General features: G+C 43.8%; 1 protein-coding gene across 1 annotated transcript in view; it reads right to left on the bottom strand.

The window, feature by feature from the left end:
• Positions 1-1,843: 1,843 nt before the first annotated feature.
• Positions 1,844-18,923, bottom strand: part of LOC134535232 (tubulin alpha-1 chain-like) — a 32,626-nt gene continuing 15,546 nt past the window's right edge. The window contains exons 2-6 of the mRNA XM_063374297.1: positions 9,036-9,255; positions 7,232-7,533; positions 5,851-6,090; positions 5,095-5,382; positions 1,844-3,689 (exon numbers count right to left, since the gene is read on the bottom strand). Of these exons, the coding sequence (XP_063230367.1) occupies positions 3,396-3,689; positions 5,095-5,382; positions 5,851-6,090; positions 7,232-7,533; positions 9,036-9,255 (1,344 nt within the window). The 3' untranslated portion in view covers positions 1,844-3,395. The remainder of the gene's footprint in view (positions 3,690-5,094; positions 5,383-5,850; positions 6,091-7,231; positions 7,534-9,035; positions 9,256-18,923) is intronic.

The raw sequence follows: 18,923 nt of genomic DNA, 5'->3' as shown, positions 1-18,923 counted from the left end.
TATTCCGAATAATATTACTCTGGTGTAATATTTCATTGGTAACTAAATTTAGGCCTTTACTGTTTAATAGTTTTTTATGATTTATTTAAAATTGTCTACTTTTTTGTTTTAAGTTTTTTCTTTCCTTCGCAGGCCCCCTAGACCCATGGGCCCCGTTGCCATAGTAACGGTAGCACCGGCCATGTGGGGGCCCTGCCGTAGGTATAAATCATGTAATTACTGAACAAAATATTAGTATTTTCATATGTTGTGTTCATTTATTTGTGTAAGGATATTACATGGAATTGTGTGCAATAAAAGTATATGTCTAAAATAAATACGAGTTTCATACAGTTACAGCAACTACCTTATATTGTATTATGAATACATACACCGCATTCCACATGGACAACTGTGAAGGATTGAAGAGATACGAATAGCTCGTCATCCACCACCTCTTAATTCATGTGACTATATGAGAATACATACACATTCAAGCTTCAATACTTATTCAAAAATTCTAATTTTCATTTTCACGTTTTCTCTCTACGACTTTGTTTAGGTAAATTTTTATGTTTCAACCTAACATCTTACTCATGTACTGAATCTTAAGATTTTCAAAATTTTCTTAACAACCAGTAGTAAGTAAGCTTCGTAATTAGCAAAATCATGTTTTAAAATTGTAAATTAATTAAATAAGTCACAGGTATATCATTTCTTACAGACGTTTCTTTCTGTGCATATTGTTAAAAACATAATTTTCTGCCTGAAAAATGACTTGCATATTATATTTTTAGATTGTTCTAAAATTCATGTAATTTTATAATGCAGATTCTGATTGGCTAAACAATTTGTTCTAGAGAATAAGGTATCCATGCTAATCTGTCAGGAAACTTTTGTTGAGTCATAGCCATCGTGTGTTAGACTACAATTTGATAAGTTCCTGAATTTTGGAAAAATTTATAATTTGGAGGATTACCGAATATTATGTAAACCTCAATGAAGATTAATTAGTAATTTGAAATAATAATTCTAAGTTCTACGAAATATTATACATATTAAAACCATTAAATAAAAATCCACTCATACAATGTTTGGTACCTACTCTTTTCCTCAAGCAAAATCATTACTTAAATTTCTACGCGTAAACGTTGAAGTTCTAAAGATATACTCCTAGCGAATATAGTGACTGTAAGTTTTTTTTTAAAATAAAAATTAAAGGAAACTCGATACACTGGTCATACTGCACACAATCCTCGCCTTGAAGAGGTGCCCGTGAGCAGGGGCACAACAACTAAATTTCCAAAGGGGGGCAATATACCTTTTTATAAAGAATCATCGATCCCACCCTATTGAAGCGGGGGTCCGGGGGTCCTCCCCGGGAAAATTTGTATTTCAAGGTGGAAAATGGTGCTATTTATGCAGTTTTATTATCTAAAAATTGATTATACAGCACTTTCTTTACCCCGTTTGCCCCCACTTCAAGGTTTCAGAGGGGGGGCGAAATACCCTTACACATTCTTATATTGATAGTTAGATTTTAAACTAAAGATAGCAGAAAATTAACTGTTATTTATAGAAAATTGCATTACACCCATTCGTGGTGATTAAGAAATCAAGTAAATATGTAAAAGTATAATCTCACACTAACCAAAACCAATTACCTATTATGGGCTATTATTTTATTGGTGTAAGTGTGTTATTCCTATTTATTCATTTTCTTATATCTTGTGACTGAATTATGGTATTTGCAGTGACTGCATGTACAGAAAAACATCCTTGTTTATCAACAGGTAGGTGTTTAGTATTTAAAATATTATTATTTTGCATAATGAGGAATAGGGAGCAATAAAACTGAGCCTGATCTGGTGCAAAAATTGGTTTTATACATCAAATATATTAAACATTTCAGCAGACAAAACTTGTTCGTCAAGACAAAAAAAAATTAACTTTAATACAAAATATATGGTTTTAACAAGCACTACATATGAGCACTGACAGCACACGAACACACACACACACACGCACAGGTAATCTTAGTCAACACATGTTTTCACTCTCTAAAGTCTTTTCACAGGGCTTTTATTTGCCCATTGCACTCCGAAGTTACCTGGTTCAGTCCTTAATTTTCTGCCAGTTTATTATAAGCTTACAGCCAAGCATGGTGTTAAGAAGTGATATTTAAAAAAAAGAAAAGTTTGTTTTCTGCTCCTAAAATTCAAAAAATGCAACAAAATTTTTTTTTTTAAACTAACTATTCCCTCATTGAAGTTTAACAGATTATATCTGGCGAGCCTGCTTTTAAGTGCTGAGTACGTGAACAATCCTGTGCCATTTTATTTTTGTGCTAAATCACTGTGTAGAGGCATTCACATGAATTTGAAAATAATTTGGATTGTTCACATCAGTATAGATGTTGACAAGACGGATTGTAAGGAGGATGCGAGGAGAGTGGACCCTACCCGCGGCCTAGTTTTTGAAGGAAGCACAAAGTGCAAGATTAGCGTGCACCAGTTTCTTTGCCGCCTCTTTGTGCAGACACGGGCCTCAGAAGCAGGCTTTCTATTGAAGGAATTTCTTCCTAACTTTCGAATAAAGCTGATTATATGCTGCACATCTCTATGCCTTTTAAATGTTTTGGTAGACCAACTGGAATTTCAGTAACCATAAATTAATAATTTCACGATTGTAATGTTTACAAACAAACGGTTCACATTAGGGAGGTAAAAAAATCATGTAATTAAGCTTATAAAAATGAAATAATACTGTAATAATGTTTGAAATTGTAATCCACATGGATATTTTTAAACTTTAGAAAAAAAATATTCTTACACTAAATTCTTGTTTGGCTTAATTTGATAACTTTTATAGTTGCTTGCAAAACAGTCACGATTGTTCACTTGTGCTTGCTCCATGGAGCACCTATGTTGCAGTAAAAGGTCTTCCATAGCACATGTAGGATAGTGGGATGCAGCACAGTCTCTTGGATAATGCATGGTGCAATGGACAATCCCTGCAGCACATGCAGTACATTGTCTCCTGGAACATAAGTGTTGCAGCAGATGGTCTCTCAAAGCCCATGTGTGGACAGAGGACTGTCATCTCGAGTATGAGCAGCGCAGAAGACTTGTCTCCTGGAACATGTGTGTTGCAGCAGATGGTCTCTCAGAGAGGACTGTCATCTCGAGTATGAGCAGAGCAGAAGACTTGTCTCCTGGAACATGTGTGTTGCAGCAGATGGTCTCTCAAAGCCCAGGTGTGGACAGAGGACTGTCATCTCGAGTATGAGCAGAACAGAAGACTTGTCTCCTGGAACATGTGTGTTGCAGCAGATGGTCTCTCAGAGCCCACGTCCCTCGGAGAACCCCCGGTGCAGCGGACGGTCCCCCGCGGCTCACGGCGCGAAGCCGCGCTCCTCAGTACTCGTCCAGAAGCTCCTCGCCCTCCACCGTGTCCAGGCCCACCTCCTCGTAGTCCTTCTCCAGCGCGGCCAGGTCCTCGCGCGCCTCGGCGAACTCCCCCTCCTCCATGCCCTCGCCCACGTACCAGTGCACGAAGGCGCGCTTCGCGTACATCAGGTCGAACTTGTGGTCGAGGCGCGCCCACGCCTCGGCGATGGCCGTCGTGTTGGACAGCATGCAGACGGCGCGCTGCACCTTGGCCAGGTCTCCCCCGGGGACCACCGTGGGCGGCTGGTAGTTGATGCCCACCTGTAGGCATGCCAACCACACCTCATGCCAGGTCCCCGCTCGGCACATCCGTGGATGGCTGATAGTTGTCAAAATGAGCAGTACTTCCCTTCGTCTCAAGTTACGACTGTGCAAATCAGCAAGTGCCTCAACCATCACAATACAATTTGTAAGTACTTTGAGATATGGGCCTCAGATGATTACTGATTGTAATCTGTAACTGCTGGTGTAATTACTTGAAATTTAAGTTTTGCGCCACTCAAAATTTGAAGTTTAACACCCCCTTATCGTAGCTAAAAGAATGCCTAACTAACTAATAATTAATCTGTGCTCACAAGTTGTAAGACATGCACAGTTTTAGAAGCTTTAATTTTATGACATCAATGATCACAAACTAGCTAGTGATACCATGAGGTGATCACGTTAAAGGCAGGTTTTGGGTCTTCAATCCTAACCACGGGACAATGCCCATGGCGTGACTTGGGCAGACATTTCTGCAGTAATTCACCCTTACCCTCCGCAGAATGGAGATAAATGGAGACATAAAACCTTGTCTTGAACCTCCGGAAAAATTCTCCACAAGTTCACTATCTCCAACTTAGCTGGGAAACCCTTGGCTCTTTAACCAGTATCCCTAACAATTGAGCCAACAATTAAGATCATAATCAGTACAAGTTGGGACAATTATATTTCTGTGCCAACTGCAATTAGATCATTATGAACCATTTGGTAATGGGAACTTATGACTCAGTCCAAAATAATCTTACAATAAAAAGCAATTAGCTAACAACATTTTATTTACCAGAAACCAAGGATATACCCAGCATTTTGCTAACATAGAGGGAACAACCATTTCTATACCACATGGGTGTATGTAGCCAATATGTGTACATATACACATTTGTCGCCAATTGTATTCAGTGTAAGTATCCTCGAATGAACCACGGTGGTTGATTGGTCAGCTCAGTTGCATCCCACCTCTTCCCGGCAGGGTCGAACCAGGAGTTTTCACAAATGGGAAAAGGGGCAGACGTGGCAGTGAGCCCGTGTGGGTTTTCTCGGGGTACTTCAGTTTCCCTCACTCATTCATTATGTAATTGTCTTCTCCCTCATTATTTCAGTGACACAGCAGAATAATAAAATTAGCGACCAGGTGAATACTGGTTTTCTGAACTTGCTAATTCTGCCACAACCGTTCCTATGGGAATGGTTATATTTTCATTATAATGTCCTGGTTGAACAATTTACATCTTAATCTGCGGCTTTCGTGGCCAACGATTCAATAACAACTTGGCTCTTTGGTTGAGGCAACGTCACAAGCCAAGAAGTAGCCAACATTGAATGAAGCAAAAATGAAGTGTTGAAACACAAATGAAGGAACTTGTACACGAGGGCTTGACAAGAGAGCGGGCGGGAGGATGCTCACCTTGAAGCCGGTGGGGCACCAGTCCACGAACTGGATGGAGCGCTTGGTCTTGATGGTGGCGATGGCGGCGTTCACGTCCTTGGGGACGACGTCTCCCCGGTACAGCATGCAGCACGCCATGTACTTGCCGTTGCGCGGGTCGCACTTCACCATCTGGTTGGCCGGCTCGAAGCACGCGTTGGTGATCTCGGCCACGGACAGCTGCTCGTGGTAGGCCCGCTCCGCCGACACCACCGGGGCGTACGTCACCAGCGGGAAGTGGATCCGCGGGTACGGCACCAGGTTCGTCTGCGGACACGTCGCAAGGACGCCTTGCACAACTAGCGCTCATAGTGCACGCACGAATCTAGTACAACGAGCATCACGGCATGGTTGGTTGGAAAACCTAACCTCTCAGTTTATCTATATGTGACATTTAGGTCATTAGTAAACAATTTTGGGTTTGAGAATTCTTTCGGGATCTTCTAATAAAACTTTCTTACAACATTTTAAATAACAGGGTGTTTATATATACATAATAGAACTTCTATCCACAGAAATATACTGATTTTCTAAGTTAGAAAGCTAATATCTTTTGAGATATTTTCCATATTAACCAAACAGACAGATTTCAACTAATTATATTTAATGTGCTACTACAAATGGAAGAGAAGCAACAGCTAGCAAAAGACTCATGGATATTGTTCACTTCCAGCATCACTGTGGTTTAACTCGCGACTGTCGTGCCTGCGGACACACTGCGTCCACGCGAGCTACCTGGAACTCGGTGAGGTCCACGTTGAGCGCGCCGTCGAAGCGCAGCGAGGCCGTGATGGAGGACACGATCTGGCCGATCAGGCGGTTGAGGTTGGTGTAGGTGGGGCGGTCGATGTCCAGGTTGCGGCGGCAGATGTCGTAGATGGCCTCGTTGTCGCACATGAAGGCGCAGTCCGAGTGCTCGAGCGTGGTGTGCGTGGTCAGGATGGAGTTGTAGGGCTCCACCACCGCCGTTGACACCTGGGGACAGTCAGTCACCTCTGGTGTTCCGATCGTGCGCACTAACTTGGCTTTCGAGCTTTAACCATGTCGGAGTGGTAGATCGTGGTCTGTCGTTTCGTTCTGCAGAAGTTATATATTCAAGGTTGAGAGTTGATTTCTGAACCCTGATGATTCCTGCTGCAAAGCGAAACGTCGGTACAATCTACCACTTGGACGCAGCACAACGTCGAAAGCCAAGATAGTTTATTGGAAGAAGTTGGTAAATCCGATTTTTCATATATTTTTTTAATGATAACTAAGACTTATACAATGGTTTATGTCCCCAGAATAAGTAAAAAAATATATATATTAATGAATTCCCCAGATAGAATAAAAAGAACACCTGATTCAAGCTAGGATCAAGCTTGCAATGTCAATCCATCAAGCTTGCTGCAATCTTGTTATTTCAAGTAACCCATGTTAGCTTGCAGCAAGACCCTGATTCCAGCCAACTAGTCTCCACGCAGCAAACTTTGCAGCAAGCCTGCCACAGCAAAAGAACAAGCCTAATTAAGGCTTTGGGCAAGCTCGCAAAAAAAATAATTTTTGACCTTATCGATCAATTCAAAGCTTCAATCAAGCATAAAGTGTCAGGCTTGTAAGTCAAGTCTAATTAAAGCCAATGACAAGCTTTTATGCTGCTCGTACGGCAATCCTAATTAAGACCAATGAAGAGCTTTTATGCTATGTTAGTTCACACATAAATTTTTTTTTGGCAAATGCAATTTTCTTTCATTGTTGACTTCAAATACTTTTTTCCAGAAACACCCACACACATGCATGCTTCAGTGTGTGATCAACCAGCCCCAGGAGGACGCAGTGCACCTGAGGAGCCAGGTAGATGTCTCTTCTTGCCGTGGTCGAAGGTCAGGCGCTCGCTGAGAGAGAAAGAGGAGAGGAGAAAGAGGAGAGGAGAAAGAGGAGAGGAGAAAGAGGAGAGGAGAAAGAGGAGAGGAGAAAGAGGAGAGGAGAAAGAGGAGAGAGAGAGGAGGAGAGAGAGGAGAGAAAGAGGAGAGAGAGGAGAGGCGAAAGAGAAGAAGAGAAGAGAGAGGAGAGATAGGAGAGGGAGAGAGAGGGAGGAAGAGAGAGAGAGAGAGAGAGAGAGAGAGAGATGGCGCACCTGCGGGGCCGGGTAGATGGCGAACTCCAGCTTGCTCTTCTTGCCGTAGTCGACGGACAGGCGCTCCATGAGCAGCGAGGTGAAGCCGGAGCCGGTGCCGCCGCCGAAGGAGTGGAAGATGAGGAAGCCCTGCAGCCCGGTGCACTGGTCGGCCAGCTTGCGCAGGCGGTCCAGCACCACGTCAACTATCTCCTTGCCGATGGTGTAGTGGCCTCGAGCATAGTTGTTGGCGGCGTCCTCCTTGCCCGTGATCAGCTGCTCCGGGTGGAAGAGCTGGCGGTACGTGCCGGTGCGCACCTCGTCTGCAACACACACCCTTCCTCCTCAGCTACCTCTGTCTCCTCCCAGGGGCAACCACGATCTTACACTCTCCAGCGTCTGTACCTGGTGGGGGTGCTGTCATAACCTAGAAACACACAACTTAGAAACACATAACTTAGAAAAACACAACTTAGAATTTTCTAAGTTATGACTTTCTACGTTATGACGTTTCTAAATTGTGTGGTTCTGCGTTTCGTGTTTCTAAGTTACGTGTTTCTAAGTTATGACAGTTCTAAGTTGTGAGTTTCTACGTTATGACGTTTCTAAGTTGTGTGGTTCTGCGTTGTGTGTTTATAAATTATGATCTTTCTAAGTTACGTGGATTTTTCCAAGTTTTCTAAGTTATGACAGTTCTAAGTTGTGACTTTCTAAGTTATGTGGTGTTCCCTACCTGGTGTTTCATTCCCTTTACAATTCTTTCTGAAAACAAACTTCGCAGACATTTTTCAATTTTCTAAAAAATACAGTTCAAAAATAAAATACGGAAATTGAACTACTCATCTGTCCTCAGCATATCTTTAAATCAAGCATTTTCAAATAACATGCCCCTTCCCCTCCCCTCCACTAAAGTTCAATATACACAGTACGTGTGTTCGGCCAGGCAGGGGCCTTAAATCTAGTCCTGCGGCTTCATAAAAGCTCCGTCTCACATGCCTAGTCTGATGTACATTTTTTTTTCTCGCCATCATTGCTAACTAAAGATTTTTTTTTCCTATAAATTATTTCCGACAGCTCTCTTTGCATTTATTGTTGGTCACAAATTGTCTCGCCCGACACTCGCTAAACGGTGTCTCCGACCTTAAGGCCAGTTCTACCACGGCACTGAAACAGAAGGATCTCTGGACCATTTCCCTACCTCGTCTGCTGCTTCCGCAATGCACGGAAACATAATACATGAGATTGAATTTTAGGTTACGAAATGTTAATTCATTAAAAATAATATTGGGTTTCGAGATCATACCACGGGCAGAATTTAAATATGTAATAAAAATAAATGCCAACGTAATTCTAGAACACTAGATATATCTTACACTTGAAACAATTTTCAACGTAGCCAAGTACTCGGCTATTGTTGGTCGCACGGAGCAACGTAAACGGAAGAGCTCAGCATCGCCGAACTAATCCAGGCATTTCCGTCAACGTTTTCCTTTTTTATATCATCTCACAGGGCTGTCCTAGCCTCGCACAGGGTGAAACTCTATTCTTAGCCTCGCACAATGTGCTATCCTTTTTCTATCCTCACACACGGTGCTGTCCTCCTAGTCTCTCACAAGGTGTCATCCCCCACTTATCCTATCACAAGGTGCTGTTCTAGCCTCTCACATGGTGCTACCAGCCTTCTATCCTTGCACAGGGTACATTACTGCTCCTAGCCACGCACAGGGTACATTCCTCCTCCTAGCCTCGCTCAGGGTACATTCCTCCTCCTAGCCTCGCGCAGGGCGCTGCTCCGTGGCGCGGGCGACCGGGCGGCACGACTCACCGACCACGGTGGGCTCCAGGTCCACGAAGACGGCTCGCGGCACGTGCTTGCCCGAGCCCGTCTCGCTGAAGAAGGTGTTGAAGCTGTCGTCCACGCCCAGCGACTTGTCGGAGGGCATCTGGCCGTCCGGCTGGATGCCGTGCTCCAGGCAGTACAGCTCCCAGCAGGCGTTGCCTATCTGCACGCCGGCCTGGCCCACGTGGATGGAGATGCACTCGCGCTGCGCACACACACACAACCATGTTGACACGTCACGTCCACGTCCGGGTACAGCTGGCCAGTCAAGACACCTGGGTACAGCTGGCCAGTCAGACACCTGGGTACAGCTGGCCAGTCAGACACCTGGGTACAGCTGGCCAGTCAGACACCTGGGTACAGCTGGCCAGTCAGACACCTGGGTACAGCTGGCCAGTCAAGACACCTGGGTACAGCTGGCCAGTCAGACACCTGGGTACAGCTGGCCAGTCAGACACCTGGGTACAGCTGGCCAGTCAGACACATGGGTACAGCTGGCCAGTCAGACACCTGGGTACAGCTGGCCAGTCAGACACATGGGTACAGCTGGCCAGTCAGACACCTGGGTACAGCTGGCCAGTCAGACACCTGGGTACAGCTGGCCAGTCAGACACCTGGGTACAGCTGGCCAGTCAGACACCTGGGTACAGCTGGCCAGTCAGACACCTGGGTACAGCTGGCCAGTCAGACACCTGGGTACAGCTGGCCAGTCAGACACCTGGGTACAGCTGGCCAGTCAGACACCTGGGTACAGCTGGCCAGTCAGACACCTGGGTACAGCTAGCCAGTCAGACACCTGGGTACAGCTGGCCAGTCAGACACCTGGGTACAGCTGGCCAGTCAGACACCTGGGTACAGCTGGCCAGTCAGACACCTGGGTACAGCTGGCCAGTCAAGACACCTGGGTACAGCTGGCCAGTCAGACACCTGGGTACAGCTGGCCAGTCAGACACCTGGGTACAGCTAGCCAGTCAGACACCTGGGTACAGCTGGCCAGTCAGACACCTGGGTACAGCTAGCCAGTCAGACACCTGGGTACAGCTGGCCAGTCAGACACCTGGGTACAGCTGGCCAGTCAGACACCTGGGTACAGCTGGCCAGTCAGACACCTGGGTACAGCTGGCCAGTCAGACACCTGGGTACAGCTGGCCAGTCAGACACCTGGGTACAGCTAGCCAGTCAGACACCTGGGTACAGCTGGCCAGTCAGACACCTGGGTACAGCTAGCCAGTCAGACACCTTGGTACAGCTGGCCAGTCAAGACACCTAGGTATCATACACCAATCAGACCCTCACGTAGAAACAAAGTAGACTAGTAGCACTTGCACACTAGCTCTTTTTTGGTAATGCATTTCCTGTAAAACATAAGAGTATTTCTACAAATGATTTATATCATGAAACAAAAAAATGTAAACATTATTCTGTCATCTCATCGTCTATAATGTTTTACAGGAACAGTTTAGATATTGCAAAACGTATTATTTTAGGAATAACTACATTTTCTATAGAAAAAACAATATCAGTTACAAAAACAATTTTTTTTAACAACAGTGTATGTCACTGTTGGTATTACCATCTACCCAGTTTAATATTTTACTTGACACCCACAACCCTTCAGACACCTGTGCCTACATAGACAGTGTAGGTGAATAGAGGGTAGCTAAATTTGGTCACGACAAACACGCTTTTTTTCATTACTATACCCACTTTTGTTTTCTCGCGAATTCATTGGGTATCAAAGTCGACTTGGAGCACATGTACACATGCCTCACGTTGTTGATTGGAGGCAGTGCTCTAGCCACGGCCCTGAGCCAGTTGCAAACAAGGAGACGTGGTTACTTATCACTAGGGTCATGCAGATTTCGCAAAAAGATTTTGAGACCAGCTGAAAGTTAAAACACTGTAGCACCGCCTGTGTTTCGTGATTGGGTGAGTTTCTTCCAGGTACATGTCGATTGTTACAGCACCAATCACAGTAATTCAGTGCTGAAGCAAACGCGTCTTGAATGGCTCGGCCAAATATGGCAACGACTTCTCTCGCAGACGGCCGCCAATCACAAGGAAAAAACCGCTGGTGCGGGTATACCCTGTTGCAGTCTAATAGGTGTGCAGATCTTTTCGCGAAAAATGCCTACCCCTACTTATCACGTGCAACTAGAAACCGGAAAAAATTCGCGGGTTAATTTCATGATAAGCTAGAATCCATACAACTGTATCTTTATATTGCTTCAGTGATTGACTCACAGTTTATCTGAAGGACTTTGAGCCAATAAAAAACCTTCAATGAAAAAAGAATCGAATCGCAAGCGTCCTAGTTGACAGGTGTCACGAGTGAATAGCCAATGAGCAGGTGGCATTTGCCTGAGTGTGATAGGGGATTATGGAATCTATCCTAGAGGTAATCGAAATCGCGAATTTTTCCAGTCTCTACGTGCAACCCATCAAATATAGACGAGAGTCTAGCCCGTAGTGAAATCAATCCGTGAAATATTCGCGGCTCAAGTTGCAGATTGCATCATTGGACGAGAATACTTTCCTAACCAATCACGTGCGACACATCAGTGACGTCAGCGCGACGTAAACGGCGCACGCGACAGACATCCCGATTAGAAATATTTTGTTATTTTCCATCGCGCTGCGGCTTAATTTTTCTTTCGAAAGATGGCACGATTGGTGTGTTGGAAATACTATTATTATTCGTGTATGTTTTAATTTTTTTTTCAAATAAATTTATTTTTGAAATCCCTGAAATATGTTTCCGCGGTGTTTTTACCCCCCTTTAGTTGAATGTTATATTCGAAAAAACCATACCAATTAAAAAAAAAAAAAAAAAAAACTTTATAGCATGCCAGGGCTGTCATAATGCAAGGTCAAGGAATGTGTATGTGTGGGGGGGTGGAGGGGGGGGGGGGGAGGGAAAGGTAAATATATCCGAGGTCAGATTAAGTTTCGAGATTTTTTCAAGCAGACATCTCGTCGATTGCATGCTGTCTCGTGTTTTTTTTTTTACCAACCAAACCAAAACCTTTTCTCAACAACACCTCATATCACCACCAAACAATAATTCCACTATTCCAAAATTTTTCGATTTAACTGAGATGCTAAACAAATAGGTTTCTTTGTCGTCATTTAATATTTAATACATCGCAAGTTGGATAGTAAGCGAAAACTACAATTTTTTTTAATCAGACGATACACATTAGTGTATCTTTCAATACAAATAATTCAGGTCATCTCTTCAACGGTTTTTGTTTATCTAACACTATGGAATTCAAGTGAATACCTATAGTAGTATTTGCTATGTCTGGTTAGCGCCCGGGACACGTGGATACGTGTGTACATGTGTATTTTCCCTCCCTTAAATTGAAAAATAAGTTATGGTTTTCAACACTCAAACTTTACGGTTAAGCAGTTTTTAATTTTTGAAACAAAACGATAAAGCATTCTAACATGTTATTTTTATGTTCCGTATTGTAAAATAGATGATGAAAAACATTTATGGTGAATGTTGCCAGCAACGAACGACCACAAATATAAAAACCAAGGTTGCCAACATTTTCTTTCGAAACTTTAACGACTTGTAGGTAGGGACCGGAAAAATTGGCGGGTTCAATGGCCTGTAGGATGAACTCCATAGTTATACGTACTCTCGGTCAAATGTCACCCAACCATTGGTTGCTGTCTTGTGAGACGCCCCAACGTAGCAGCCTGTGATTCGATACAGCTTTGGTTGGGTGTTTCTCATTGGCCCAGAGTCATCCAGGTGAGTTGTGAGCCAATAGCAGAGGCAGCACTGCGGTATAACTATTTGTATTTTTAGCCTATCGCGAAATGAATTCGCGAATTTTCCCGGTCTCTACTTGTAGGTAGTCGGGTTGGCGACAAACACCGCACAGTGGACTGATGAAGAGCTGCGACTCTGCATCTCGCTAGGTCCGCGGGAGAAAGCAGCGCAGTTGGTGCGAGTGCGCGCCAGGGCCACGGCCAATGAGCGGCCGGCAGGAAGCGACCCACGCCCAATCACCTCCGACCCCGGCACACCCCGGCACACCCGGGCCACGCCGTGGGCGAACGATGCGCGAATACACGTATACTTACACTTCTTCAGGCGCGTGAGCGGTGAGTGGGTTTTTACGATGAGCGCCCATCAAACAACGCAATTTTCACAGGACATTCAAACGAATACAAATTATATATGTTCTTGTAAATCACATACTTTAGTGACTGATATTGAATACTGGTCCATATAGTTAAAAACTTTTTTTTTTGCGAGCACACGGCTGCTACCTAGTACCAGAAACACTGAACTGTTACCTTGAATCGGCAATTCGTGTTAGGCATGGATAAAAAAAGTGTTTTTATTTTCCCACTTCTCAATTTCGGGCCTTAAGTTGTATATTAATATGTGATAACTTCACAAATAAGTTAATTTATATAAATTAAAGATGGATGTACTGAATGAAATTTTTTGAACGTTTGATTTTTTAAATAATATTATTTACAATGAAAAATATGTAATCGAGAGCCTGCAAAAAGAGAAAATATAGCCCCGTGTGGAATTACTTTACAAGAGTTGAAGATTTTCCACATAGTGATAAAGAATTGAAAAGTTAAGATTTATGCATATAACCTGTTACAAAAAATCTATATCAATAAATATGTATACTGTCATAGTTTTAATGGATTATACATAATGTGTTGATTGTTGGTGAGTGATCATGCTAATATTATTGTACTGTCAGCACTTATAGATTGATAAATACCATTAGAAAAACATTTCAAACTACAAACAAGCATGTGAATTATGATTTCTGTAATTCATTCCGATTTCAGCACTATTAAATAATTTGTAAATGTTATGTACATGGCTTCTAATACTGATTAATTAAAACTTCAACTATGAGCATAACGTTTACTTATACTGGGTAGGTACTGTCCGGCAGCATTTGTCAAAACATTAGCAACATGTGACATTCAATAACACATTGCTATGCTGTTTGGAACCAGCAGTTTGGCATAGCCCTACTGGAATATACAATCTCCTTGACTATCGCCGGACCAAGTCCCGTTATAAATTGGCACAGAAACGATACAAATGGCAACAATGAAATTTCATTTAGAGGAATCTAAAACATCAATTTAATTTTTAAAAAAATGCTTCGAGATCATATCACGCGCAGAATTTACATAGACAATAAAGATAAATGACTAAGTAATAAGAGAACAATGGATACTGAAATAATTTTTTTAACGTACTTGGAAGATAAACAAACATGGTTGTAAGTGCAGCCAAGTACTCGGATACTATTGGTCGCACAGAGCGAGGTGAACGGAAGGGAAAAAAAAAATCAACATAACCTGAGCAGTTTAAGGCCAGCTGCTCAGCTAAATATTAAATCACCCCCCCCCTCCCCCACCCCAAAACCAAGTGAGGGCTGGACAACACACGAGTTTTACGTATAAATAAATTCATTTCCCTCGAAAATTAAATTAAATTAAATTTTAACTCAGGCCATTTATAGTCACCAAGCTTCGCAGCGAACCTTCAAAGTCAGTTATTTCACAATCCCCGTAAAAACTTATTAATTAGGGCCATGCATATTTCGCGAAAACTTTCCGAGACCAGCTGAAAGTTAAAACACTGTAGCATCGCCTGTGTTTCGTGATTGGGTTGAGTTTCTTTCAGGTACATGACGATTGTTGCAACACCAATCACAGTAATTCAGAGCGGAAGCAAACGCGTCCTGGGTGGCTCGGTCGAACAAGGCAACGACTTCTCTCGCAGACGGCCGCCAATCACAAGGAAGAAGCCGCTGGTGCAGGTATACCTTGTTTCAGTCTAATAGGCGGGAATATTTATTCGCGAAAAATGCCTGCCCCTAGTTATAATTTACAGGCGCAAAGCACAGTGGGTTAGGGGCCGCAATCAGCGGGCCTCGGGGTTCGATGCCAAGTTCGGGTGCGCCGCCCCCCTGGGTCCGCTACAGGCGATGATGGTATCCCTGTTAGTCAGCAATGGCTGCTCGGGCTCTGAGCCAGCACCGCCGTGCTGTGGTAGGAGCTGGGAGAGGACTAGCACCCTAGACCGGAAGATATCCTAGAGTTACACGCAGAAGACCGCAAGAGTATAAAGTATTCAAGATTGGAAGATTACTAATCAGATCTGATGACAGAAGGGACAAGAAATTGTAATTGTATTTGCGAAGCTGATGTAAAATCGAGAGGAAGAGTTGAATCGCTCACAAGTGAATCTGTTTAGGAATACGAGGAAGTACCTAATACAGCAAAAAAAAAAAAATAAGAAGAGTTCCTACGTAATGATAAACAGGACATCCTGCATAGGTTTCACGGTGGTTCTTCCTACGCACCACCGGAGCAAGTATATGTTGCTGAAATGTATATATACATATATAATCGCATTAATCATATATAATCATATAATCTATATGATTAATTATAAAAATATATAAAGGAATTATGCCCTTAAACCAACATAAAATAATTAAAGAGAATGTAGTAGCTAATCATGTTATGCAGAATCAAATTTGATAAGAAATTCCTTCTTGCATACCCCTCGGGGTTTATGTCAAGAAGATAAAAGTTTAAATAAATGCCTGTTAAGAATTTATTTATTTATTGTCTTTATTCGTGGCCAAGTTAAGGCGGTATGCCTTTTCTTACACTTAACCACTTTTCTGCGATTACATCAAATAGTGGAATATTAAAAATTAAGCATGATATAAGCAGATGTTGACTAAATATTAAGAGAACAAATTAAAATTTTAACTTAATGTTCGAATATTAACTATTACAAAAGATTCAACCATAACTGATTTAAAGTAATTAAAAATCAAGCATAGACATACCTACATAAAAAGGAAAGTATTTAAACATACAGCAAATAGTATCAAAATAGGAAAAAAAAAAATAGGTGCTACTACATTAAAACCAGTACATAACTCGCACATTCAAGCAAGCAGTAGGGTAGCGGCGAAGTGGTCATGGTAAGCAGTTGTTACAAAGATGGTTTTTTCAGCCTGTACTTAAAGGAAGCTAGATTAGTGTGTGTGTGTTGCAGGAGCTGTGTTCAGTGGGGCGCCGCAGACGGGGCCCAGAGCGACTCCGGGGAACCCCGCCCCTTGGCAGGAGCGCCGCGCCAGGAATAGCCCCGCCGCCGTCGCGCCGGCACGCGGAGGGCGAGGTCCTCACGGACAAGGCACGGACAAGGCACGGACAAGGCACGGCCTCCTAGAGCCAGGCACACAACTGGCGTGAAGCCTTCTGGCCAGCATGATCCTCGCAGCGGCCACCCTATCACACTGTGGTGCGACGTCCCTCTACCATTTACAATGCTTACAACGCTGTGTGTTGAATTTTTCATGCATACATACAAAAGTAGTATGTTGCTACTTAAGGGTTTTTGAATATCGTGAAAAGTACACGTCATACACGAACCCAAGGATTCAAACTTGTTTAGACAAGTGCAATGCCTCTTGAATACAGTATGTCCATAAAAGAAGACACCAGATGTAAAATTTTAACAGTATGCACTGTAAGCGTATTAAAGAGCCTTGGTTCAAGGACACGATTAAAGAGTAGCTCAAACAGTTTTGGATGCTTTGTTGTTTTCTCGCTCGCAGCGTGAAAGAATGGTTCTTTCCCCTAATTAGTAGAGGGTGAACCTGTAAACTTTATTTGGCAACAGGATGGAGCCCCTTCCCGTTGGAATCTCTTTGTACGAGAGTGGTTGAACGTCGAAGTCCCTGACCGTGGGATTGGTCGTAATGGTCGAGACGACAGAGAGCTATTTTTCGCAAACGTACCCGTTCATTGGCCATTGACTTGTGAGGCGTCTCAAGTAGGTAACTTATGATTCGACACTTCTTTGATTGGGGTTCTCTAATTGGGCCAGTCATCTAGATAAACATATGTACCAACAGTAGAAGCAGCAAAAAGGTAATATTATTTGAATTTTAGATATCACGAATTGAATCTGCGAATTTGTCCTGTGTCTTATCTATAAACAATTCATTACAAACGTGGCAAAGGTGGTGAAGAATAATTATACACTGGTATGTATTGGGGGAGGTGGCAAGTAAATCAGGTTCGGATCACAGTTTGAACATACCGCTGTCGGTTTACTCATCTAGGTTTTCTCCTGTTGCACATTATGCTAAAAAGTGGTTTATGAGTAGGGGCATGCAGATCTCGCGAAAAGATTTCGGGACTAGAAAGTTAAAACACTTTAGCACCGTCTGTGTTTCGTGATAGGGTGAGTTTTTCCCAGGTACATAGCGATTGTAACAACACCAATCACAGTAATTCAGTGCGGAAGTAAACGCGTCCTGAATGGCTCAGTCAAATAAAGCAACGACTTCTCTCGCAGACGGCCGCCAATCACAAGGAAGAAACAACAGGTGCGGGTATACCTTGTTGCAGTCTAATAAGTGTTCAGATCTTTTTGCGAAAAATGCCTGCCCCTATTTATGAGATATGATGGAGATGAGGGATTTGTTGATAGGAGATGATGGGAATGACGGGAGATGGAGAATTTGGGAGATGATGAAAGATCATGGAATGGAGATAAATTATAGATATGTTGGGAGATGATGGAGATGTTGGGAGATATGAGATGATGGAAGATGGTGTTGGGAGAATATGGACTAGTTTGGAGATGACGCAGATGAGGGAAATGACAGGAGACCATGGAGGATGCAGCATGGAGGCGAGTGAACAACACACCACCTAGTGACATGTCCTCGACTCGGCCGTGACTAGAACCCGGGACCTCGGACCCACCGACCACGAGCCCCGCTGAGCGCCGGGCGAGCATGCCGACACACGTGCCACGAGACAAGTCCTCGCCAGCCAGGGGGGACGGAAAGAAACTTATTTATAGTCTCAGGGCGCCGGTAGCACCTCTTCCCTTCTCCTCCACACGGGAGTGTTCCCCCCGACTCTGTCGACAGACGCTTATTGGCGGCTTCCTGCCTGGTCGACGTGCCTAGCGGCGGGCCAACTGGGGGGACACCCGCCCCGCCCCGCCCCGCCCCGCCCAACACGACACTGCAGCTACTGCTGTGAGCAATTCGCGGGTTCAATGACCTCTAGCATGAACTCCATACTTCTACGTACACTCATTCAAATGTCACCCACCCATTGGCTGCTGCTGTCTTGTGAGACGTCACCAACGTAGCAGTCTGTGATTTGATGCTGCTTTAGTTGAGTTTTTCCTCATCGGCCCAGAGTCATTCAGGTGAGTTGTGAGCCAGTAGCAGAGGCAGCACTGAGGTATAACTATTCGAATTCTAGCCTATTGCGAAATGAATCCGCGATTTTTTTTTCCCGGTCTCTAGCCAACGACGAGAGGTGTGCAGTATCGCAGGTCATGAGCGCCCTGGCGTGGAGACGTGGTGAGTGCAGGCGGGTTCCACGGGCAGGGAAAGCGAGGTCAAGGGAAGTGGGAGGGGGGTTACATCCCGCAAGCAGGCGTGACCTGGTTACCAGCGCGCGGCGCGCGGCCATTTTGCATTGTCCAGCTCCTCCGAGTGTCGGCGCGTCGCGCGGCCAGCCCCAGACGCCAGGGAAGCCTTCTTTTCACAGACGAGAGAGCCAAACGCCCGATCGTGCACATTCGAGTTTTTTTTTTGTTCATTGTAACTCATGATAACTAATGGTCAATTAGGTTAGGTTAGCTACCTTATCAATACTTTAAAACATTGTGGACGGTTTATTTGGTTAGGATAGCTACATTAAAGATACTGTGAAATCATGTACACGGTTTCCTAGCCCTGGATAGCTACATATTAAAAAGTTATTTGCTAAGCAACCATAAAATGATTTTACAGTATTTTTAATGTAGCTATGCCTACC

The sequence above is a fragment of the Bacillus rossius genome, chromosome 8, assembly GCF_032445375.1.
Source record: "Bacillus rossius redtenbacheri isolate Brsri chromosome 8, Brsri_v3, whole genome shotgun sequence".
Lineage (NCBI taxonomy): Eukaryota > Metazoa > Arthropoda > Insecta > Phasmatodea > Bacillidae > Bacillus > Bacillus rossius.
This window is presented reverse-complemented; position numbering and strand designations above follow the sequence as displayed.